The sequence below is a fragment of the Drosophila kikkawai genome, chromosome 2L, assembly GCF_030179895.1.
Source record: "Drosophila kikkawai strain 14028-0561.14 chromosome 2L, DkikHiC1v2, whole genome shotgun sequence".
Taxonomy (NCBI): domain Eukaryota; kingdom Metazoa; phylum Arthropoda; class Insecta; order Diptera; family Drosophilidae; genus Drosophila; species Drosophila kikkawai.
This window is the reverse complement of record NC_091728.1, coordinates 5,254,299-5,277,417: the sequence shown is the minus strand read 5'-3', so window position 1 is coordinate 5,277,417 and position 23,119 is coordinate 5,254,299. Positions and strand designations below refer to the sequence as shown.

Genomic DNA, 23,119 nt, shown 5'->3' with positions numbered 1-23,119 from the left:
CTGCTCATTAGATAGGTCACTGTACTTGTGCTTGTTGGAACAGGTCGTTTCTTTTTCTACGACAGGTGGACTTGGTCACACTGCCCGAGACAGGTTTTCCGGCGTTCTTCGCGAACAATTAACATGGACAATTACCATTAACTCCGCTCATAATCATCTCTCTGCCGCTTAAGGCCAGGTGAGATCATCATCATCGCTGGCCGTGAAATGCACCCGAAGATGCTGCGCTTGCTGCGGCTGTGAAAGCGTGAGAAATCGCCGGGAAAATCGCCTATTGCAACGAAGTACTTAAAAATAACACGACTGAAATGCAGCCAATCCTGCTAATACTCACGGGGATTCTGCTGTCCCTGTCCCCGAGCCAAGCTCACCAACCAGAAGATGCCAAGCACCTGGGGGGCGAGTTGACCTTGCCCAACCTACCGTCCGAGCACCTTATCCGCTACCTAAACACGTTTCCCAAGCTGAAGCAGCAGCTGCCGTCGAATCTCACTGGCAAGGCCACAATCTCATCGGCTTGCTGGGGCCACGAACGTGATTGCACGTCGGATGGCCGCTTCCAGACGCCCCAGTGCCCTGGAGACCACACTGGCTGGGCAAGGAGCAAGGAGGCCCAGGTTAAGACCTTCTACCAGCAGGCGGACTTCGGCTACATCCAGGAGCAGTTGTCGGAGCTGGCGCCGCAGTGCGTGCCCACCTATTTGGGCGACTCCTCGCTGGAGTGCACCCACTACCTACGTTTCTGTCGCGGCAGGAATCTCCTCTTCGACTTCAGGGATCTGGTGAAGCGGGAGGAACGCATTCGCTACCATATGGACGTCCTCAAACCGGGTCAACTGCTGGGCCACTGCCAATTGAATCGCACCAGGCTCGCTGGTGAAATGGATCACATAGGATCAGCACTGCAATCCTGGGGGCCAGAGCTGCGCAACCTAGACGTCTTACCTCATCCGATACTAGAGAGCGGGCTCTGTGATCTCGTGGTGAATACGCCCACTTTTATTATGAAAATCGATGCCACGTACAACATGTACCATCACTTCTGTGACTTTTTCAACTTGTACGCCTCACTCTTTGTGAACCAATCGCATCCAGCGGCCTTTAACACCGACGTACAGATCCTTATTTGGGAAACCTATCCATATGATTCACCGTTTAAGGACACGTTCAAGGCGTTCTCGCAGAGACCGGTGTGGACACTGAGCGATGTGGAGGGCAAAAGGGTGTGCTTCAAGAATGTGGTGCTTCCGCTGCTACCCAGGATGATCTTTGGATTGTTTTACAATACGCCCATAGTAAGTGAGGGAAGATGGGCTTTAAATTTTTAACTCATTAAGACTTTATTGCAGATCCAAGGCTGCTCGAATAGTGGACTCTTCCGCGCCTTCTCGGAGTTTATACTGCATCGCCTCCAGATTCCCTATAAGCCACCGCAACGTAAAGTCCGCATTACTTATCTATCGCGCCGCACGAAGTACCGGCAAGTGCTCAACGAAGGAGAGCTGCTGGCTCGTCTGGAGGATGACGAAGGCTACTCCGTGCAGCGCGTTTCCTACGAGAGGTAATTCAGTTATTGTATTTAATTTTCTTACTTTAGCAAAAAGTGTATTCTCTTGTAGGCTCTCTTTCACCGATCAGTTGGCTATAACCCGGAACACGGACATACTCATAGGCATGCATGGCGCTGGTCTGACTCATTTGCTCTTCCTGCCCAACTGGGCCTGCATTTTTGAGCTGTACAACTGCGAGGATCCCAATTGCTACAAGGACTTGGCCCGGCTGCGCGGCGTACGATACCGCACCTGGGAGCAGCAGGATTTGGTCCATCCGCAGGACGAGGGTCATCATCCTGAGGGCGGGGCACACGCCAAGTTCACCAACTATAGCTTCGATGTGGAGGAATTCGTACATCTCGTCGCTGAGGCAGCTAAGGAAATTCGATCCCACAATGAATTCCCCCAGGAGAAGCCCCAAAATCCATCCATAAAACCGCAGCACAACGAACTGTAGTAGTAACTTGCCCTAATTGTGATTAAATGCATTTATTTTGCCACATCCAAAATAAATTGGTATTATTAAAAGTAACTTTCTTTTATTTTTTTTTTTGTTATTATTGCAAGATCCAATTTATATTAATTTTTATACCCTTGCAGGGTATTATAATTTCAGTCAGAAGTTTGCAACGCAGTGAAGGAGACCTTTCCGATCCTATAAAGTATATATATTCTTGATCAGCATCACAAGGGGATTCTTTCTAGATATGCCAGGAAGAAATCGATTTTTTTGCCATTTTTGCAAAATTTTATAAGGGGTTACATCATTAAAATTTTTGATTTTGATAAAAAATTGAATTTTCAAAATTTTTAAATGAAGTATGCAGATTTATTAACTGTAGAAAATCTTGCACAGAACAGTTTTCCGATTTAAAATTAATGCTCTTTTGGCCGAGTTATGATATTTTTAATTTAAAAAAAATTAAGAAGTTTTTTAATATAAAAAATCCGATTTTATAATACAAAATAATATTTTTCTAAGTCAAGGAATCATTTCCGACCCCATAAACCATATATATTCTTGATCAGCATCAACATGCGAATCTTTCTAGACATGTCCGGAAGAAATCGATTTTTTGGCCATTTTTGCGAAATTTGATAAGGGGTTACATCATTAAAATTAGCAAAAATGGCCAAAAATTTTGATTTCTTAAAATTTTAAATTTGGTATGCAGTTTTTTTTAGATAATAAAAACTAACACAAAACTGCTTTCCGAATCGAAATTAATGCATTTTTGGCTTAGTTATGATATATTTTAATTGTTACCTGCAAGGGTATGGGTATACAAACTTTGGCTGGCCAAAGTTAGCTTTCTTTCTTGTTAAAAGTAATTTTGGTTTTTTAAATAAAGTCCGTTGTCAACAAAGTATGACCGCATGAGTTACATCCAAAAATGCTGAAGAATTTGTTTTAAGAGCGGTCACACTTTTGAAGAATAAATATTTTTAAGCAGTTTTGTTTTCTCCGAAACGTTAAATCTTAATTTGCAGGAATCATATCAAACAAATAGATGGAACTACTTGACGACTCTTCTCCGGAGGATGAGGATGTCTTCCATTTCGAGACCGAGCACCTGGCCCTTCGTGGCAACCAATGCTACGCCAACTTGTTGCGCACAATTGCGATTTTACAGGCGCAAAGGATTCGTGTCCACCAGCAGATCGGTGAGCTGGAAACCACACGCAACGCATACCTGGAGAATCCGCAGCTAATGCTGGACAGGCTGCGAAACAATGAGCCGCTGATATCGGATAACTACATCAGTACGGCTGAGCTGCCGGAGCTACCAACATTGCTGACCAGGGACGATATTAGAGACGCCACAAATGAGACACCGGCGGAGAGAAAAACATCCATGACACAGCCACCCGACGAGGTCAAGGACAGGAGCAACGGACGGTCGGAGAACTTCAATCGGTTGTGGACCAACGAGGAGCAGCAACGGTTAGAGCACTTGCTGATCCAGTATCCGCCCGAGGAAGTCGAGATGCGGCGGTTTGCCAAAATAGCCAAAGCGTTGGGCAACCGCACGCCCCAGCAGGTGTTTAGCCGCATCCAGAAGTACTTCCAAAAGCTACACGACGCTGGGATGCCAGTGCCCGGTCGTATACCGAAGCACCGCAAGGCGGGCCTTAGCAAACACAAGGTTAACTTGCGCAGATCCACCTTCTTTCCCGCCCACAACATATCGTTGCAAATGCCGGACGACGACAGTACATTAGACGAAATTCGCGTTTTGTCGCCCGCCACCGATGTGACGGCACACATCAAAAGAGAAACAAAGACCGAGGCTGAGCCCGATGCCTTTGAGGACGGCCTGGATGCGGAGGCCAAGCGCAAACAGGACTTGCGCCTTATGATTCTCACCAGCATACAGGGTGAAAAGCAACAGATTGACGCAGATGGCTACCATCCGGATCCACTGGCAGCAAAATGTGCTGAGTGCGAGGAGGCGACAGTGACCAGGACGCCCTGGCGGTGCAACAGCTGCTATTGTCATCTGAATCTTTGCGGCGATTGCCTGGCCAGCCAGTTAATCGAGGGCCGCTTCGAGCATCTCAGCCACGAAGTAGTCGTGGATCAGGATACGTAATCAATGGGATATTCTTGAGTTTTTATAGTATGTAAAAAAAGAAGCAAGGAAGGTAATTGCGCACTTCCAACTTCTTGAACTAGGAAATTAAAATAAAAGAAAGCATAAAGAACAAATATAAAATGTTCAAAATAATGGCATAATTTCTTCGCTGATAGCTTAAAATAAAGTCTAACTTTAATTGCGCATTTGTGTTGCTGACGACTTCGGTAGGGACTGAAGCCGCTGGCGACGCTTTGCCTCGAACTCGATAGCCAGCTGCCAGGTTTCCTTGTCCAGCGCCTGCTTTCCCCGGGCAATACCCAGCAGACGCGAAAGCACTAGCAAACCGTGCAGATCATCGGCATTGCTCTTCACGTTGGCCTTGCGCATATCCACAAATTCCTGCTGGATCATTTCCGTGTGCTCCTCGCTCACACTGAACTGACTAAGCCTGGCCGTAGTCAGAAACTTGCGGAACTGCTGAAGGCGCGCAGGCTGAAGGTAGTGGTGGGCAGCCTTAAGAGATTCATCAAGCAGCTCCACGGCCTTGGCATCTGCATTAATGGGCACCACGAAATCGCTCTGCAACCCAAGACAATAACACTGGAGAGGTAATGTTGTCAAGGACACCTTAAGGACTCAACTCTTACCGGCAACATGCTGCGTCCTTCGCTAAGGACCAAAACTGGAATGTTCGCTTGATAGTCGATCTGATAGTACTGAAAGTCGCACTTTAGCTCCTGGTTGTTGATTAGGTGGGCCAGATGCTGAACGGCATGGACACCGTTGGCCTCCAGCTTGCCCTGTTGCATGCAGGTCTCGTCAAGCACTAGATGCGTGTGCGGGGCCAGTTGCAAGAGGCCGGAGACAAGCTTATTGGTTTCGTAGTCCTTCCTAAAAAACACATTTATTAGCTTGCCAAAGAGTACGTACGTTCAGGTTCTCCTACTCACTTTGGGGCAAAGGCCGAAGTGTTCATTGTTTCCAGAGTCATGGGCAAATAATGGCTGGCCGGCAGCAGCAGCTCCAGCACCTGGTAGAGCTTGGTTGTATAGTGCTGAAGGCACTCCTTGGGCAGGTTGCATAGGTTCAGCGCGAACTTGCCTATGCTCTCCATCTGAGTCCGGCTGTATACCGTGGAAATCAAATGACAGAGCAGATACTCAGCGGCCAGGTCGTCGTCAAAAAGACAGAGTTTGAGCAGTATGCGCAGATCTTTGTGCACGGCAAGCTGGCTCGGGTTCGCCTCATCACTATTTTCTGCTGCTGGCTGTCGCAGGGTGCTGTCCAGCAAGGGATTCGCATGAGCTAGTGTCTGGAATCCGAATGCATGCAGGCGGGGTATGAGGAAGGGCGACGGGTGGGCAGCCTGCAGCTCACTTAAGCTATCGTACTCCTCCATATTCAGGCTGGCAGCGTCTAGGGATGGGTCCACGGACAAAAAACCCACAAAGTCCACTAATGTGTTGAGTTGATAGGAGTCAAAGTCCTCATAGACTTTCACCATACAGGCCATGCTTGGGCGACTGGGCAATGGTGAGTTGATAAGATACTCGGAGCCGAGGACTGATGAGCCAGAACCGGCTACCTGTGCCTCTCCCGTCTTGATTTCGTCTACACATTGCCGTTTAAGAGAGGTTTCACCAGCTTCGTCCACCTCCATGGCCTCCTCCTGGGCATCTAGAGTGCGCTTCTTACCTGAGCCTGCAGACTGGCAGACCTCGATCTGTGGCCCACACTGCTGCTCGTGTTGCCTGCTCCAATCGTTCAGGCCCGGAACTGACACCAAGAACAGGGTTCGCCTCTCGCCGTGAACATTACCTTCCGCATTGTAGTCGATCTCCTCGCCAGCAGCCAATTTCAAGCAATCCAAGTACTTTCCGTCATGGAGGCGCTTGCTACCGTCGGGGGCCTTCACCTCATAGCGCTCCAGGTAGATCTCTGGGTCCATCATGTCCTGGATCATGCCCCGGAATCGCACCAAAGTCCGATCCTTTAGCTTGTGGAGTGGCGTGTAGTTCAGCAGCGGAATGGAGTGCCATCGTGTTGAATCCTTGAGTAGCTCCTTGAGAACTGTGGAGTCCTTGTGCTGCATGGCCAGCTCATCGGGCGTATTGGGCAACTCCATGGCGCATGGCATTGTTTGGGGAGAATATAATATATTTTTAATATTGTAAACCAAGCAACAGCTGCTTTTGGCCCGCCAAAAACTAATAAGCGGCTATAGTTGCCCGATAGTCGATAACTGGACAATCAGGGATACAAAATAGGATGCGAAATACTTATTTGATTTTGATGTGACTGCAAATGAAGCAATCGATAGCTTTTGTGATAGTTTTCCAGGGCTGCCGAACCTCTGCCGCAGAACGGATGTGAAAGCGGATGCGGACATCCGCAAAAAAGAGTTTTTGCAGTTTTCGGCGTAGTTCTGGGACCATGAGCAAGAAAAGCAATGTGTGGCAGTTCTTCTACAAGGCCTCGGACACAGTGGCGACATGCTGCCTGTGCAACAGAAACTATTCGAGAAAGGGCCGTGTAACCACTTGTCTCCGTAACCACCTGAAAAGCAAGCACCAAGAAGAGTTTCTAACACTCGAAGACGTCAAGTTTGCGGTGAAGAGGGAAATAAATAGCTCGCCTTCGCCTCATCACCCCACAACGCAATTGGAGTTGCACTTGCATGTGAGTATCCATGTCCCAGTTTTGAGCTCCTTCAGCAGATCAAATAGCAAATACGGAAAGGGAATTGTTGGTGATTCCCCGGTAATACTTCCGACATGATCTTGGGAAATCAAAATGTGATTCAATATATTTATATTTTATAAATATTTATATATATTTTTACGTACATATATCTATTATTCAGCATATCAATATTTTATTAAGTTTTTATTTAAAAAATTTTATATCTTTTAAGTCTGCTTGGTAAAATTTTACGAATAAACTTAATTTTTTTAAGGATTATGCCAATTACATTGTTCCTCATTATATTTTGGCTATTAAGGTTGACGAGATGATTTTAAATTTGTTCTGTTTAGGAACTCGATCCTGATCCCTTGGAGACAGAGGATTCCCTTGTTACTGCGCGCTGTGACGAAAAGCTGGCACTGATGCTCCTAAACCAGTCATTCGCGTTTATTGAAGGACAGGGATTCGTTAGCTTTGTGAAAGTACTGCAGCCAAGATATGTTATCCGCTCGAGGAGCTATTACGAGAATCTACTGTGCCACGACATATACAGGAGAATGCAAGCGCACGTAAAGCAGCAGGTTGATGTCCTCGACTCCATCTCGTTGTCCACAAGTCTGTGGTGGGGAGGTGACAACAGTGAGGGACTGCTCAGCTTGTCTTGTTCTGCTATTTCGCGGGATTTTCAGAGCCATCGATTTACGCTACGGTGCGAAGCCATTAACTACGAGTGCCCTGCGAAGCTGGCATGCTGTATTCGGGACCTCATTCCTGGCATGGCAATAGAGGTACCCAAAGAGAGGGTTCATTGCATCATCAGGGACGAGCTAACGGCTCTGCCGGGATCACTTCCCGACTGCAGTGTGCATCGCCTTCAAATGTGCGTGAGATTTGCTCTGCAGTCGAACGAAGTGCTTCAGAATCTGTCGTCGAAGTGCAAGCAAATAGTTGAACACTTTGCCAATGACCAGATGGCTCATGATCATCTCAAATTCATCCAAGAGATTCGTCTCAAACGAGAGCCTAGCTCATTACCACCTGCTGTTCCTCTGGGGTGGAATGCGATCTTTCAGATGATGGCAAGCGTGTTCAGGATGAAGGATGCACTCACTCTGTACTCCGAGGAGTATAATCTCGTTCAGATATACCCGGACGAGTGGACAGACATCGATTTGTGCAGTAAGGTGATGCAGCCGTGTGAGGAAATCATTAGGATCTGGAGCTATCCATCGACGTCGGCGTCATCGGTAATTCCACTCGTGGCCGCCTTAAGGGATTCCCTTCGAACGGACGTCCACAACTACGTTTCCTCCGTGGTAACAAAACCTTATAATTTAAATAATAAATAAATACAAATTTAATTTTATTTTTTATAGACTATTTGCAGCTTTGCCAGAAAGCTGCTCGAAGAGCTGGAAATGAAGTTCTCACATGTCACCAGCGATAACAAATATCTAATAGCCACCTATTTGGATCCCAGGTACAAGCAGGCCTTTTTCACCGAGCGAGAGGAGCATCTGGTAGCCAATGAAGTTCTGCAGCTGCTGCTCGCCACTGTTCAGGGGGATGGCGACGGACAGCCGGCATTAAAAATAATCAAAGTATCATCCTCGTCGTCGTCTCTAAAGATGAACGAGTCAAAGATAGATACTATTCTCGACAATATGCTGACGGCTGGCTCCTCCACGAATATTCAACAGGCGGCGACAGCCGCCTTTGCTTCCCAATCGCAGATTAAAAATCTCCTTTACTTGTACAACTCTGAGCCGAGAATTGACAGGAACACGGATCCCCTGATGTGGTGGAAGGCAAACATCAAATATAGCTCCATGTATGGCATTGTCCGGAGATTTCTATCGGTGCCGGCAGCAAGTGCCAGCGGCGAACGATTGTTCCGGGAATCTGCACACCTGTACGGTGACATGCGGGCAGGATTGAGTCCAGAAAGTGCATCAAAAATATTGCTCATCAAGGCCAATTACACTTCGGACAGTAGGGAGTAAGATGTTTAATATCTAGACACATTATATACATAATTAAGACTTTGAACTTAACGGCTAGTTGATCGTTTTAAACTAAATGCGATGGGTCCTAGCCCCTGTAGTCGGGATCATTGTGTTCCTCTTCGTCCTCCTCCTCCTCCTCTTCTTCATCTAAATTAAATAGAATTTTTTGTTTTTTTGTTCGGAATTTTGTTATAAACGTTATGAATAAATGAATCTCACCATGATCCCGTCGCTTGCGTGTGTAAGCCCGCTTGCTGGCGACCGGCGCTTGATCTGTTTCGCCATGCAGCAACGAGTTGCGATAGAGAACCAGCGGTTGCCATTCCTCAGCGCGGCTGGATGGCATGCCGGGCGGTATGATCTTGTCCAGACATCCCATGATCACCTTTTTGTCCTGCTTAAGCAGCTTGTAATTGAATTCATTGAGAACCTCCAGGAACAGCAGGCGTGTGGGAGCTCGCACAGGATCATCGGGCTGCTTGTTGGCGGCAAAGTAAATGCCACCGCGATGAATGGCGGCCACCGACTCGCGATTCTTGAGGGCGTCAAAACCGAAGGTGAGGGCAAATCTCTTGGCCAACTCCTTAAGATCTATAAATTCCTGCGAACTCTTAGACACAATGCCGTCTTCATGCTGCTCCTGTAGGCTCTTGAAAACCGTTATGAGGCTTAAAAGCAAGGTCATGGCAAAGTTGACTTTATTTATTTCACGAGCCTTGCCCAAGGTGGCTTTAATTATGTCGCCATAGTCGTTGTAGCACTGAACAAAAGAACAAAATTAAAATACAGTATAGAAATACAAGAAATTAGTCAATTAATTGCAAACTGCTAGGGTATTTAAACTTCGGCTTGCCGAAATTAGCTTCCTTTCTTGTTTCTAAATAAAACACTCACCTTGACATAATATTTAAAAATACTGGCCGCCCGCATTGTTGGTATTATGTTGTAAACAACCAACTTGCAGTAACAAGCCAGGAAGTTACGTTTCTTGTGCAGCTCCTCAATGCGCGTCTCATCCTGAGCAACATCCTGCTTAAGAGAGAACACATAGTGCTGCACAAAGTTGTCCAATATTAGGTGCTCATCCATTCGCGATTTGTATTCCAGGCCCCGTATATGCTCGATCTCGCTGCGGGCCAATTTATCGGAGTAAATGATCAGCAGATCGCATATGGATTGATAGGCCTGCAAAATGTTAACGTTGAAATAGTGTTTCCCTGGGGGAATACATGAGCAACTAACCGCCTCTTGTATCTGCACAGTGGGTCCATCGCGAGTCAACTCAAAGCAGGCAGCCATAAAGGTGTCCAGATTGTTGCGCAACTCGGCCACCACATCGGTCACGTTCACCGACTCACAGTCGTTCTCCACGTAATACAGCCCCCAGCTGATGGAGAAGTAGCAGGCCTCTATGCAATACGCCAGAGCCTCGTTGGGAAGACAGCGGTCAACGTTCTCCTTGGACTGGGCCTCCTCGACGTCTTGGAAAAGGGACTTGAACAGGTCCCAGGGATTGAGATTGTGTGACGAATACAGTATTGAAAGCACTTTGAGGGTAATGGTTATGTTGTAGATGTCATCCTCGTTGGGGGTTTCCTCGCCTATTAGTAAACATAGAGTGAAAATTTGATTCCTGTAAGGCATTACACAGTATTTACGCACCTTGTATAAGGTTCCGCCACTCTTCGATGGCGTCCTTGTACTTATTCACTGCGCCCTCGATAATGTTCGATCTGGCTATATTGCATCTCGTGTAGGAGGCACTGCCTTCGGCGCACAGGCATTCCAGCGTCTTCGCGCACGTCTCCAGCACCTCCCGGCCGGTGTGCATGCTCATCACCTGGTTGATTCTGTCCAGCAAAGCCTGCAAGTTCCCCTCCTGGCGATTTGTGGTGTACAGATTCAGGTCAAAGTACTGGGGAACAGCCAAGAGATTGGCCAACTTCTCGCTATCCGCTTGATATTTCTCCAGCAGCGAGGGGAGAGTGACAATGAAGTGTTCCGTTAACTTGGCCTTCTCATCTTGAATTGCCTTCAGTTCCTTGGCACTGAGAGTGCATTTCCGATTGCTTGCCCTTCCGACGGGCACTTCTCCAGTGGCCGATTGCTTGACACTGCTCACCATGATCTCGATAAGCGTAGATTCCTGCTTGTTGTCGAGAACCTCCTCGTTGGGACCCGGCTCCTCCAGCAGCAGATCCGTCATGCACTCCCAGTCCCTCACCATGTCGTTGCTATCGATGAAGGAGTCAACAAGATAGGCTCCATGCTCATGCAGCTCGGACTCGATAAAGAACTGCACCAAATCCCGGACCAGCGGAGTATTAGGCAGACGCAGTTTGCCGCGTTTGGTTTTGGTCTCCTCCATGTCGGCAGTTAGATGGAACAGGCGAACGTTGAGGAACTCGGCGGCAGCCTGAGCCACCCCGCGATGCGATGAGTACACCAGCTCGTAGACGATTTCGCAATCCTTATCAGCCAATATCTCTGGGTGGATTCTAGTGAAATGCAAAATTAGCTACTGCTCATCCCTGCAAGAACACCTTCTCCACTTACTTCAGAATACTGATGACCAGCTTGACGGCATGCACAGACACCTCGAACTCCTTGTCCAAGGTCATGGCCACAATTCGGTCCTTGAACTTGGACGTGAACAGCTCCAGCTTGCCCTTGAGCTCATCCTTCTCGTACAACGGCAGCAGAGACTGCAGGCAGCGTAGCCGCACCTCTCCAATCTTGTCGTGGAGCGTCCAGCCAATGTACTTCAAGTAGGAGTCGTCGAGGAAGTTCTGCGGATAGTTCTCCATCCAGATGCCGATCTCCGCCATACAAATGGCGCGAATGTCCGGCAGGCTGTCTCTGTACCGGTGCACGAACACAGACTTGAACATGTAGGTCAGCATGCTCTTGATCTCGTCCATGTTTTCCTCCAACTCGGATCGTTTTGTCATCAGCGAGTCCAGGCGGTCAGATGCTCGACGATCGCGCGACTGAAGCAAGAAAACTTTAGCAAAGGAATTACTTCTTATCGCATCACATCAGGTTACCTTCACGCGTTCGGCTTCAAACTGCTTTGCAGCATTGTCAAAGTTATTCGAGACGAGCAGGGCGACATCCACCAGAGCCGTCATCAGCTTCATGGCCGCCAAGGTGGCCGTGTGGCGAAAGGCTCGCACTTGCGAATCGGACAGACCCGTGAGCAGTGAGATCACGTTGTCCATCAGAAACTGGTCGTAGATGATGGAATACTGACACTGCTTCACCAGGGTTTGCACAAAGTCGCAAAAGTTATTCTTGAACTTTCGCCACTGTGTGCCCGTCATGATCAATGGATATTCACCGCTTTCCTTTTAATTAAAGTAAAAAGTAGTATTAAATAACGATCGTAGCCTTTAAAGCTGTATCCTACCTCATCGAACTCCTCTGTCATGCGTCGGATTATGGCTGTGTGATCCACTGGGTATTGTATGTCCTCGGATATCTTACCCTTGCAGCCGCTGGCGTTTATGAAGAACTGCATCAAGGCGACCAGCGCGGTTTCCCGATTCGTCTTGTACTGCTCAATCCATTGGTCAACAATGCTCTGGGAATTAAAGACCACATTATAGGGGTTTATTATGGAACTAAGGAAGGAGCCCATACCGCTATGGCGTTCTTGGAGTGCCGCACAATGTAGTACAAGCTGTTTTCGTCGGTGGTTATCTCCCGCTCGTTGTCGATACGCTCGTGGTGTCCCCTGTCCACAGGTTCCTTCCGTGGACGCTCAACCCGCTCTTTTCGTTCTCCCGGCGGCTTACGGGTGGCGGGTGTCTTTCGCTTCCTCGCAACTGGCGCGAAAAACTCATCCTCGTCGTCATCAATTATAGGTGGCTTGTCCCGCACTCCGCCCCTGGCTCGTAACCTGGTCATTCGCTTGGTGGGACTATCTGCATCTGATGTGCTCTCATTTAATGCATCGCTGAAATAAATAATACACATTTGAAAAAGGGTTTGAGCAACGGAGATTTGTAAACTGTACCTGTGGAGCTCTTCATATTCCGGAGGAGGATCATCCATCCGAATGCGCTTTCCCCCGCGACGCGCCATCATTTTACGTATATGATGGCTGTTTTACTAAGATTTATGGGTTTTTAAATTAAATATTTTAATAAATTATATCCAAAGTTAAGTATTTATTACAAACAAGGGATGGTAAAATACAGCACAAAATAAATCGATAACCGCAGAGGTGGAAAAAGATTGCATTTTTAATTAATGGACCAGGTTGGCAGCACTGTCGGAATTCCAGCTGCATATCGATAACGGCGTCGGCTATCCAAACAAGAGGAACCAAAACAATTTTGCTAAAGTATCAGATTCCCGTTTTCTGTGAAAAAGAAACTAGGCTTTTTTCAGTTAAATTGTATTGTATTTGAGCCTCGAAGTTCAACTTTAGCTATTTTAAAACCATGGCAGCGCCAGGACAAACACTTTTTGAACTGAAGGAGAACCGTCGATTATAAAGAGGTAGCTTTTTTAACTGCTTTAGTTGTTGTACCAAACCTGGTGTATTCAAATAAAGAGTCTGATCTTGACGACATTGATAACTAACTAAAAAAAGGATCAAAAGGAGCAGGAACATATCATGGATCGGGAAACAGAAGAAGAACTGCAGCCTGAGCCAGAGCAAGTACAGGAAGAAGTGCAAGAAACAGAGCCGGAGGTGGAGCAAGAAGTCGTGGTGGGACCCGACATGGAAAGCGACGACGAACCCTCATCGGCGACCACCTGCTACACTGTTGATCCCAATGCCCCCACCTATGTTATTGTCACAGATGTGGTCACAATACCCGCTCCGCTCGGCTTCAAGGCGTCCGACTCGCAGACGGACGAGGATGAGGAGGAGCCGCCGCTGTACCTGCAGGCACAGATGCAGCAGGCACTATGTGATGCCCGCCAGCGCGATATGCCGCCGCCGTCGCCTCCTTCGTCAATGTTGCTACCACGCCGGACAGCGCTTAGCGCCAATGACGATACCTTTTCGAGCGACAGCAGCGAGGAGACGAGCAGCGAAGAGGATGAGGAGGAGGATGACGACGACGACGACGACGACGACCTTACCGTGGACCAACATAGAACCACTTCAGAAACCATGACTACGGTGATTAGCTGCGATCCAATGATGCAGAAGATCGATATTAACGACGATCCCGAGAAGATCTACTATATAAGGCGGGATGATGGCACCGTCCACCGTGGCCAGGTGCTGCAGTGGCGGACGACGGAGAATGCGGCCACGCCGTACGAGTACTATGTGCACTATGTGGGCCTGAATCGCCGCCTGGATGGTTGGGTGGGCAGGCATCGGATATCGGAGAATGCCGACGATTTGGGTGGCATTACAGTGATGCCACAGCCACCGTTGCCAACGAACCAGGAGGCCAGCCCCGACTCCGTCCAGCGACCGAATCGCACGGGACTCAACCGGGATTACTATCTATCGCCGTGCGAGAATAATCTCTATGATTACAGCGACCGGAAGATGACGCGCTACCAGAAGCGGCGCTACGACGAGATAAACCATGTCCAGAAGAGCCACGCCGAGCTGACTGCCAGCCAGGCGGCGGCGGAGAAGGAGCACGAGTCGATCACCAAGATCAAGTACATTGACAAGCTGCAGTTTGGCAACTACGAAATAGACACCTGGTACTTCAGTCCCTTTCCCGAGGAGTTCGGCAAGTCGCGGACGCTGTACGTGTGTGAGTATTGCCTGAAGTACATGCGGCACCGCCAGAGCTATGCCTTCCATCTCTATCAGTGCGATCGACGCCGTCCGCCGGGCAGGGAGATCTACCGCAAGGGTCAGATCTCCATCTTCGAGGTGAACGGAACGGAGGAGCCGCTCTACTGCCAGCTGCTCTGTCTGATGGCCAAGCTCTTTCTGGACCACAAGGTACTGTATTTCGACATGGACCCGTTCTTCTTTTACATCCTCTGCGAAACGGACCGGGAGGGCAGCCATATTGTCGGCTATTTTTCAAAGGAGAAGAAGTCGATAGACAACTTTAATGTGGCCTGCATCCTAGTCCTGCCACCGCATCAGCGGAAGGGATTCGGTAAGCTGCTAATAGCCTTCAGCTACGAGCTGTCCCGCAAGGAGGGCGTCATCGGCAGCCCGGAGAAGCCGCTGTCGGACCTGGGACGCCTCAGCTATCGCAGCTACTGGGCATACACGTTGCTGGAGCTGATGAAGAACCGCTGCTCGCCGGAGCAGACGACCATCAAGGAGCTAAGCGAGATGAGCGGCATCACGCAGGAGGACATCATCTATACGCTGCAATCGATGAAGATGATCAAGTACTGGAAGGGTCAGAACGTAATCTGTGTGACGGCCAAGACCATTCACGATCATCTCAAGCAGCCGCAATTTAAGCAGCCTAAGCTGACCATCGATCCGGATCGGCTGGACTGGAATCCGCACAGCGCGGGATCGTGTCTCGCGAGTTGAATGGTTTACTCGATTAAACTAACTTTGAAACATGGCTTTCCCCGTTTTATTTTCTAGATTGTAATTGGAAACCTCCGATATCTATAGAAAATATATATATATATTTTTTTTTAATTCTATCCAGTGGAGAATCCTTCCAAAGAGATTCAGAGAGCAATAGTTGTAAGTTGTAAAGTTGAATAACGTCATGTGCTAAAAAAAGATTTCTATGTATATTATAAATTGGTTTACATTAAATTATTTATTAAATTAGGCCCAAAGCGTATGTACTTTTTGAAAACAATTCAAAATACAGCGCTAAATATATCGATATGTGAAATAATTACAAAATTGAGTAGGTTGGCAGCACTGTTGCAATTTCAGCAACATATCGATAACGGCGTCCGCTGCTCCAAACAAGAAGAAGAACCAAAACACAATTTTAACAAAACAACAATTTAATAAATATGACTGACTTTGGCGGAGATTCCGGTGGGAGGCTCAAAGGCGTGACCATTGTCAAGCCGATTGTTTACGGGAACATAGCGCGCTCCTTTGGCAAGAAACGAGAGGAGGACGGACACACGCATCAATGGAAGGTCTATCTGAAGCCTTTCCAAAACGAGGACATGTCCATTTACGTCAAGAAGGTGCATTTCAAGCTACACGAGAGCTATGCGAATCCGAACAGGATCGTCGTGAAGCCGCCGTATGAGATCACAGAGACTGGATGGGGCGAGTTCGAGGTGGTCATCAAGATCTACTTTAATGACCAGTCGGAGCGGCCTGTGACGTGCTACCACATCCTCAAGCTCTTTCAGTCGCCGGTCGTCGATGGTGAGCTCACCTCCAGCACCACAATGGACACTAAGAAGGGCCTTGTATCGGAGTCCTACGAGGAAATCGTTTTCCAAGAACCCACACAAATCATGCAGCACTACTTGCTTCTCTCGGAACAAAGCGCCAATGGCCTGCTAACCCACGACACCGACTGTAAGCATTTACTATATTTACCACTTGGATATCATATTTAAACAAATATTTTTTATGCTTAGTTGAGGAGAAGAAGACAAAAACTTTGGATAATATTGTCAACGTAAAGCAGAAAGTGAAAGTGGAGATCGTTACACTCAAGGACAAACTGAAGCTGGCACGAGAAACTATATCAAAGTTCAAGGCGGAATTGGCAAAGGTTCAAAAGCCACCTGCGTAATAAGCATTGGATTAAAAGTCTGGAGATCCATATACTATATTTGTAATTATTTTTAGGTCAAATATAAGTACGAAAAATTGAAAGGACATTTTTGAAGATTTCTTGTGTTAGCTTGTGGGATAAAGATCCTAGTTTAGCGGGAGGAATTTTAGAAATGGAATTTACACAGCTAAGGAAAATTCCTATTTAAAATAAGTGAGCATTTTAATTAGCAACTATGTATGTATAACTATACTATTTCCAAAAGGATTCCTTTATCTTAAAACAATTGTAAAGGTGTTGAATGTAAATCAATTGGATATGCAATATAAACATTAAACATTGTGACATTAAAAATGCAGCATTCCGTCATATCTGGTGTCGACTGTGAGGCGCGATGAACCGATGAATTCGGAACCAGTGATCCTCTCCTCTCCAGTTCCGGCAGCAATAGCGAATCAATGCAGTTGAACCAGCGCTTCCCGACTCCCATTCAAGTTCCAGTTCCAGCATCCCAGCCACGGGAATAATAAATGTTGTTTATTTGACTTGTTGAGTGCATGTGCTTGTTCGGTTTTAGTGGCTTTAGGGCCTCCTCGATCGAAGCCCGGATTAAAGACGCAATGCATTTATGGATCTGCCAGCTCGTTAGCGCGTAATGTCCCCAGCCAGTGCTAATTCAATTCTGGCCCACGCGAACACACACATCCGCATGCCTGTGTGTATGTGAGCGACAAGTGATGCGAGATCGCCGAGAGTGAAAATTATAAACTGCGCAAACGCAAACGCGTTTCCTGGACAAACCGATCCAAACGAAGATTGAGCTGGTGCCAGGTGAGCCAAGCGCGCTCCTATGGCCCTCGAGATCCAGGACTAAAATATATTTTCTGCAGCCCTCGCCCTGCACCCCGTAATCAGCCACAATGTCGTTGTCGTTGCTGACATCCTCGCTGCTGCTCGTTTCGCTGCTGACGTCGCGGCTCGGAGCAATTCCGGTTTTGCCGCCCGCCTATCCCGCACATCCCTCGCCAGGCGTGCGAATTCTTCGCGCGCCCGAATCACTGGTGGCGCCCCTGGGAGACGAGGTGGTGCTGGAGTGCGAGACCAGTTTGCAGCCCGAGCGCTTCGAGTGGAGCTATCGACGCTGGAATGCCACCACAGGCCGTGGATCTCCAGGAGCCGGGTTCAAGCACCTGCGCACGGGCACGGCCAAGGCGAATGTGACGCAGGAAGCGGCCATCTCCCGCCTAAGGGTTCTCGTCCGGTCAGACACACTCGGGGAGTACAGGTGTATTGGCTGGTTTGGTCCCCTGGTGGTAACCTCCACCACAGCCCGCCTTGAGCTGGCCAGCACTCGGCTGGTGGGCCCAGAATCTTCTCTGCAATGGCGTGTGCCTGCTGGGAACTCGGTGTTCTGGTCCTGCGGCCAACAGGTGCAGTCGAATCCCGCGGCGAGTTGGACCTACTATCAGAATGGTGTGGAAATTAAGGCGGAGTATGTGGCCAGCAATGGCAATTTGCATTTGAGCAATGTCTCCTCAGAGTCAGCCGGTACGTACAGCTGCCAGGCCACGAATCCGGCTTCAGGGGCCAGGACGGAGTTGTCCAGCTCTCTGGAATTACAGATCGTATCATTTGAGAGGTCTCAGAACAAATCACCACACATTCCCAACGGACAGCCGGCCGGATTCCAAACTGTTACAGCCCGGGAGGGAGGCACTGTGCTACTGCTCTGCCCTGGCATAGGTTCACCGACGCCTACAGCCGTGTGGAGCAGCCCCGATGTCGCTGGAGCCGTTAACAATAAGCGCACGACAGTATTGACTCACGCCTTGGAGATAGCCAATGTCCAGGTTCGGGATGCAGGCACATATATCTGCTTCCTGGACAACGGCGTACGACCAGCTCTGAAGCACTCCATCCGGCTGCATGTGGAGCAGCCACCACACATTATACGTTCCCCTTGGGCGAATCTCACCAACGAGGGCGAACGCATACAGCTGGAGTGTGAGGCGGCCGGAGTGCCTGCTCCAGAGATCTACTGGCTGTTGAACGGGGAGAGCAGCATCTATGATACGGAGGCTGAGCTGACTAGCAATGGTTCCCTGGTGCTGCACAGCGTCCTTAAGAGGCATGCAGGCTATGTCCAGTGCTTTGCCCGGAACCCTCTAGGCGAGCATAGTGCCGGAGCGCTGCTGCAGGTGAATCCCAAGCAGATCCAGAGTGAGCCCCGCGAATCGGGAGGAGGATCTCCTCACCGTTCCCATCCGAAGCCCAATCATAGCCGGAAGCAACAGCAGCAGCAGCAGATGATCCCGCCTTCGCCACCGAATGTGACACGTCTTTCTGATGAATCCGTAATGCTCCGTTGGCTAGTGCCCCGCAATGATGGGCTGCCCATCGTCATATTCAAGGTGCAGTATCGCATGGTTGGCGAAGCCAAGCGGAAAAACTGGCAGACAACGAACGACAATATACCGTACGGAAAGCCCAAATGGAATTCAGAGCTGGGCAAAAGCTTCACGGCATCGGTGACGGACTTGAAGCCCCAGCACACTTACCGTTTCCGCATCCTGGCCGTTTACTCCAACAACGACAACAAGGAGAGCGTCACTTCGGCCAAGTTCTACCTGCAGCCGGGAGCAGCACTCGATCCCATGCCCGTGCCTGAGCTCCTGGAGATCGAAGAGTATTCAGAGACAGCTGTGGTGCTGCACTGGCGTTTGGCCAGCAATGCTGATGAGAGTCTGATCACAGGATACTATGCCTACTATCGCCCATCCTCGTCGGCGGGTGAATATTTCAAGGCTACAATCGAGGGAGCGCAGGCCAGGAGCTTTAAGATCACCCCCCTGGAGACGGCTACCATATACGAGTTCAAGCTGCAGTCCTTCAGTGCCGTCTCCGCCTCCGAGTTTAGTGCTCTGAAGCAAGGGAGGACGCAGCGTCCCAAGACCAGTACCACGGAGGAACCCGTATTGCATAAGGGAGACCGGGATCGGGATACGACCACGCCCAGTCACAATGAGACATTTAGCATGAGTCCCATGCTCACGGGCACTATTGGCGGTGGAGCAGTGCTGATTTTGCTACTGGTTAGCACTTGCTTGTGCGTGTGTCGCCGGCGAAGCTCTCGCGTCCGTGGCGGCAGCAGTCAGAACAAGCCACGGATGGCGAACTTAAGGGAGGATTTCGTGGCCCTGGGCAGCAGCTGCTCCCCCGGCAAGCAGCGACAGCGAACGCGACACATTCACATCACCCTTAACCCCCTGGCCCAGCAGCAGCAGCAGCAGACGCTGGAGGAGAAGAACGAAACCGACCAAGACATGGCGTACTTCCAGTGCCAGTCAAGCTACGACTATGATCCCGGCCTGCGGCGGATGTCCTCGTCCTCGTTACGCCGTTCTCAACGCACGCTGGAACGTGCCGGCGGAAGCAACGGATCCAACAGCGGCAACAACAATCATCTTAATCAATCGGCGGAGGTGGGACCGGTGGACTTGCCCACTAGCAAGGCAGGCCGTGTGCTCATGAAGCGACCCCGGCTCTCTAGTCGCTCCGAGAACCTCTCCTCCGGCAGTCTCAACAGTGTTGGCGTGTAAGCGCAATCTCGTGATCTTTAGTCTGTACATCCCTACGCCCGATGTATTATGCTATTCCTACCTCTACCTCTGTGTTTTATCTACTTACCACTTCAAATGACGAAAGTACTTATACGACATCAGATAGACTTAAGGTACTCGATAGATATTATTAGTTTTACTCCGTGTATGGATCGATTAGGATTCTAGCATTACGTCCATTCTTAGCTAAGTCTTCCATTTTCGCATTAAGAACAACAAATCTGTACTGATAGCTTCCTAATGACTTTACATAAAAATGATAATAAAGCTTTTAGCTTCTTTTTTACACTTTATTTTGGGGCTTGAACAATTTTTGGGAAAAATATATGTATTTAAAGATCAGGGTATGGATCGGAAAGCTAATTTATATTTCATTAAACATTAGCCTTCAAAATTTCTTAATTTGTAAGCAAAGAGGAATATATTTAGCAATTAGGAGATATATTCTAATAAAATTTAAATGTCTCCATTAGTTCGCTAGAACATTCTTTACAATGATTATTATTAAATCATGTCAAATTAAATTACTTATAAACATGAAATATCAATTATTTAGGGTTATGAATACTTTGTATTTTTAAAACATCCATCATATTTCGTGCTATTATTATGACCGCAGGTGTACACAAGTGGAATGCTGAGAAAGAAACACGAATATTTCATTTATTTTTCCTTCAGGGTATTCCTGACGACTAAATTACTAAAAATATCTGCGATGTTTTGCGATAGTTTAAACATTACATTTTGAAGCAAATTAAATAAATTAGAAATAAATTGATTTTTTAAATTAGCGCGACATCTGGATTTTTTAGGGGGAAATTTAACCTCTTTGAGATTTTTTAGGTGCAAAGCCAAATTCGCATCTGGCGAATGAAGAGGCTTACAAAACCGAGTTTTCAGAAGGTATATTCGATGCATATGTATAAAAAACATTAAAATAAAGTAACAATAAGATGTATCTTACTTATATTTTTTGAAATTAACTGATTTTTAAAATTTTGAGGGAAAACTGGATTTTTTAGGTGGAAATTTCAACTTTTTGAGATTTTTTAGGGGGCATCATCTGGCAACACTTGGTCGTCAAAATTTTTATTAGTAAGCGTATTTTTTTCCGTATTTTGGCCCAGAAATAAAATAAAGCTGTTAAAAAGGACATCAGTTAAACTACACCTCAGGTAAGGGCCCATCCGCTAGTCAGGAAGCTGCCAAGAAAATGTTGTGAATCTCCTCCATTGTTTTCGCAGAGCCAGGCGGGTCGCAAGACCTGGGAAACATAACAAAAGAAATTCTAAAATTGCAATTGGGCTTTGTGACGGCGGCAGAATGTCGAATTTATCGGTGGGCCAGATAATAATGGACGCCCAGCGCATGGCCAGTCGGGTCAAGGACCTGGACGCACTGGGAACAGCGCTGCTCGAGGAGGCGGAGACGAACAATAGGCTGGTGGAGAGCTTGCGACAGTACCAGGACGACATCGAGTCGCTCAACCGCATCTCGAACAACAAGACCAATGCCGACATGGTCAATCGGATCCAGCAGCAGAATATCAACAGCTCGGAGATACTCAAGGAGAATCGCGAACTGAAGATCTGCATCGAGGACTACGAGCGGGCCATGGAGCTGATGATGCAAAAGTACCGCGAGCACACAGTGTCCAAGGTGCTGGACAGCAAGTTTAACTTCAAGGAGCTGTACAACGAGCGCATGTGGCAGGTGATCCGCGAGCAGCGGGAGAAGATCAACGAGATGGCCGCCGTAATGCAGCGGGCGGCCAGCGCGGACGATGGGGTAGTGCAGCGAGAGCTGCAGACTATCTCGCAGCTGCGCCTCGAGAATGAGACACTGCGCGAACTGTTGCAGATATCCAAGCAGTACGGATCTGCCCAGCGTCCAATACGCGAAAGCGACCACCTGCTGGAGGAGAAAGCCGTGCAGACGGATATCATGGCGGACGACTCGGCTGACGATCTGTCCATTTCGGGCGCCTCTGTCGAGAATATGAACAACAACTCTGTTATCCAGATGTACAGCAGTCCGGAGCCAGCGGCGAAGGCGTGCAACAACTCATTCAACACTGCCCCCAGTCAGAATCAAAGTCAAAGCCAAACGCAGCCACAGCCTGCTCCCACGGTGATCCTGGAGGCGGGGGATCAGCCTGTGGTCAATGATAACAACAATGGACCTGCAGCAGCCAGCTCGCATCTGCCACCGCCGCCGCTGGTGCCGTCAGTGACGACGACGCCAAACGACTCTGGCGAGGAGCTAGCGGCCACACCACCCACTGCCGCCGATGTCCCCAGTGCAACATGATAGGCAGAGGTGCTGCTACCTGCCATTGTTGAATCATATATGCTCTTCATTTCGCTCGCGCCGCTGTTGCATCGTATTTACTCACTCACCCAACTCACAAAACAGCTCACACATGAAGAGGGCACACACATTCGTCATCGGATAGCCTGATTTAGGACCTAGCGATTAATAATCTCTAATTTATACATACGTATTAGAGCATAGTGTCTATATACACACATTGTAAACAATGGAAATGGAGTTAATCATTTAAATGAAGGCGAAACCCACTCACACACAAACACAAAACGAATGTAATAATGTACACCATGTACTCTGTCGATTTTATGATTTCTAAATAAATTCCGTAACAAATCGAGAAATAATCAGACATTTTCACGGGTGACTTGCAATTAAGGAATTTGTATGATAATCAGTAAGATAAAGACCAAAGTATATTTCATTTAGGCGCATATATTTGTGATTTTGATATGCACTATAAATGCAGTTGAAGCTATGTTCTAAAGTTCAATGTGGCCATTAATTTTGATTCCCTAGAGATAACTGAAGGATATACGGTCGTAAAAAATAATAATATAAACAAACAACAGCTGGTGATTGGAGCTTAATTATTAATTATTTATTAATTTTATTTTATTTTCAAAATACTGTATAAAATATATCCGAATTTTTCCAATTGAAAATAGTAAATCAATTTACACTTGT

General features: G+C 47.9%; 9 protein-coding genes across 11 annotated transcripts; 7 read left to right on the top strand and 2 right to left on the bottom strand.

Moving 5' to 3' along the window:
- The first annotated feature begins 65 nt into the window (after nt 1–65).
- On the top strand, nt 66–2,085 carry Eogt (EGF-domain O-GlcNAc transferase). The gene is made up of 3 exons (XM_017168617.3): nt 66–1,295; nt 1,350–1,561; nt 1,620–2,085. Exons 1-3 carry the CDS (start codon nt 309–311, stop codon nt 2,008–2,010), a joined length of 1,590 nt encoding a protein of 529 aa, XP_017024106.1. The 5' UTR covers nt 66–308; the 3' UTR covers nt 2,011–2,085.
- An 897-nt stretch (nt 2,086–2,982) lies between these two features.
- Atac1 (Ada2a-containing complex component 1) lies at nt 2,983–4,282 on the top strand. Its single transcript, XM_017168563.3, has one exon. It carries the CDS (start codon nt 3,065–3,067, stop codon nt 4,145–4,147), a length of 1,083 nt encoding a protein of 360 aa, XP_017024052.1. The 5' UTR covers nt 2,983–3,064; the 3' UTR covers nt 4,148–4,282.
- Nucleotides 4,273–6,394, bottom strand: LOC108075926 (mini-chromosome maintenance complex-binding protein). The gene is made up of 3 exons (XM_017168562.3): nt 5,083–6,394; nt 4,780–5,023; nt 4,273–4,711 (listed from the first exon to the last, which is right to left on the bottom strand). The coding sequence occupies exons 1-3, from the start codon at nt 6,267–6,269 to the stop codon at nt 4,325–4,327; spliced, it is 1,818 nt and encodes a 605-aa protein (XP_017024051.1). The 5' UTR covers nt 6,270–6,394; the 3' UTR covers nt 4,273–4,324.
- Nucleotides 6,395–6,484: 90 nt separating this feature from the next.
- Nucleotides 6,485–9,047, top strand: LOC108075898 (zinc finger BED domain-containing protein 4). The gene is made up of 3 exons (XM_017168514.3): nt 6,485–6,811; nt 7,168–8,133; nt 8,194–9,047. Exons 1-3 carry the CDS (start codon nt 6,512–6,514, stop codon nt 8,818–8,820), a joined length of 1,893 nt encoding a protein of 630 aa, XP_017024003.1. The 5' UTR covers nt 6,485–6,511; the 3' UTR covers nt 8,821–9,047.
- Nucleotides 6,986–13,014, bottom strand: SA1 (stromal antigen). Of its 2 annotated transcripts, none has more exons than XM_070289093.1 (11): nt 12,842–13,014; nt 12,466–12,781; nt 12,233–12,406; nt 11,871–12,170; nt 11,380–11,813; nt 10,486–11,321; nt 10,066–10,424; nt 9,718–10,008; nt 9,043–9,583; nt 7,929–8,970; nt 6,986–7,883 (listed from the first exon to the last, which is right to left on the bottom strand). In XM_070289093.1, exons 1-10 carry the CDS (start codon nt 12,910–12,912, stop codon nt 8,909–8,911), a joined length of 3,384 nt encoding a protein of 1,127 aa, XP_070145194.1. In that variant the 5' UTR covers nt 12,913–13,014; the 3' UTR covers nt 6,986–7,883; nt 7,929–8,908. The 2 variants fall into 2 exon arrangements, with proteins under 2 accessions (XP_070145194.1, XP_017024002.1); XM_017168513.3 differs by having other exon boundaries at nt 6,986–7,866.
- Nucleotides 13,015–13,133: 119 nt separating this feature from the next.
- LOC108075875 (histone acetyltransferase MOF-like) lies at nt 13,134–15,499 on the top strand. The gene is made up of 2 exons (XM_070285038.1): nt 13,134–13,329; nt 13,424–15,499. The coding sequence occupies exon 2, from the start codon at nt 13,448–13,450 to the stop codon at nt 15,308–15,310; it is 1,863 nt and encodes a 620-aa protein (XP_070141139.1). The 5' UTR covers nt 13,134–13,329; nt 13,424–13,447; the 3' UTR covers nt 15,311–15,499.
- Nucleotides 15,500–15,601: 102 nt separating this feature from the next.
- On the top strand, nt 15,602–16,585 carry Gas41 (YEATS domain-containing protein 4 Gas41). Its single transcript, XM_017168480.3, has 2 exons — nt 15,602–16,282; nt 16,345–16,585. Exons 1-2 carry the CDS (start codon nt 15,757–15,759, stop codon nt 16,500–16,502), a joined length of 684 nt encoding a protein of 227 aa, XP_017023969.1. The 5' UTR covers nt 15,602–15,756; the 3' UTR covers nt 16,503–16,585.
- On the top strand, nt 16,566–20,361 carry ihog (interference hedgehog). Of its 2 annotated transcripts, none has more exons than XM_017168477.3 (3): nt 16,566–16,697; nt 16,779–17,315; nt 17,375–20,361. In XM_017168477.3, the coding sequence occupies exon 3, from the start codon at nt 17,405–17,407 to the stop codon at nt 20,081–20,083; it is 2,679 nt and encodes an 892-aa protein (XP_017023966.1). In that variant the 5' UTR covers nt 16,566–16,697; nt 16,779–17,315; nt 17,375–17,404; the 3' UTR covers nt 20,084–20,361. The 2 variants fall into 2 exon arrangements, with proteins under 2 accessions (XP_017023966.1, XP_070141136.1); XM_070285035.1 differs by having other exon boundaries at nt 16,573–16,697; nt 16,750–17,315.
- Nucleotides 20,362–21,139: 778 nt separating this feature from the next.
- Fgop2 (Fibroblast growth factor receptor 1 oncogene partner 2) lies at nt 21,140–22,784 on the top strand. Its single transcript, XM_017168611.3, has 2 exons — nt 21,140–21,279; nt 21,349–22,784. Exon 2 carries the CDS (start codon nt 21,428–21,430, stop codon nt 22,412–22,414), a length of 987 nt encoding a protein of 328 aa, XP_017024100.1. The 5' UTR covers nt 21,140–21,279; nt 21,349–21,427; the 3' UTR covers nt 22,415–22,784.
- The last annotated feature ends 335 nt before the right edge of the window (nt 22,785–23,119 follow it).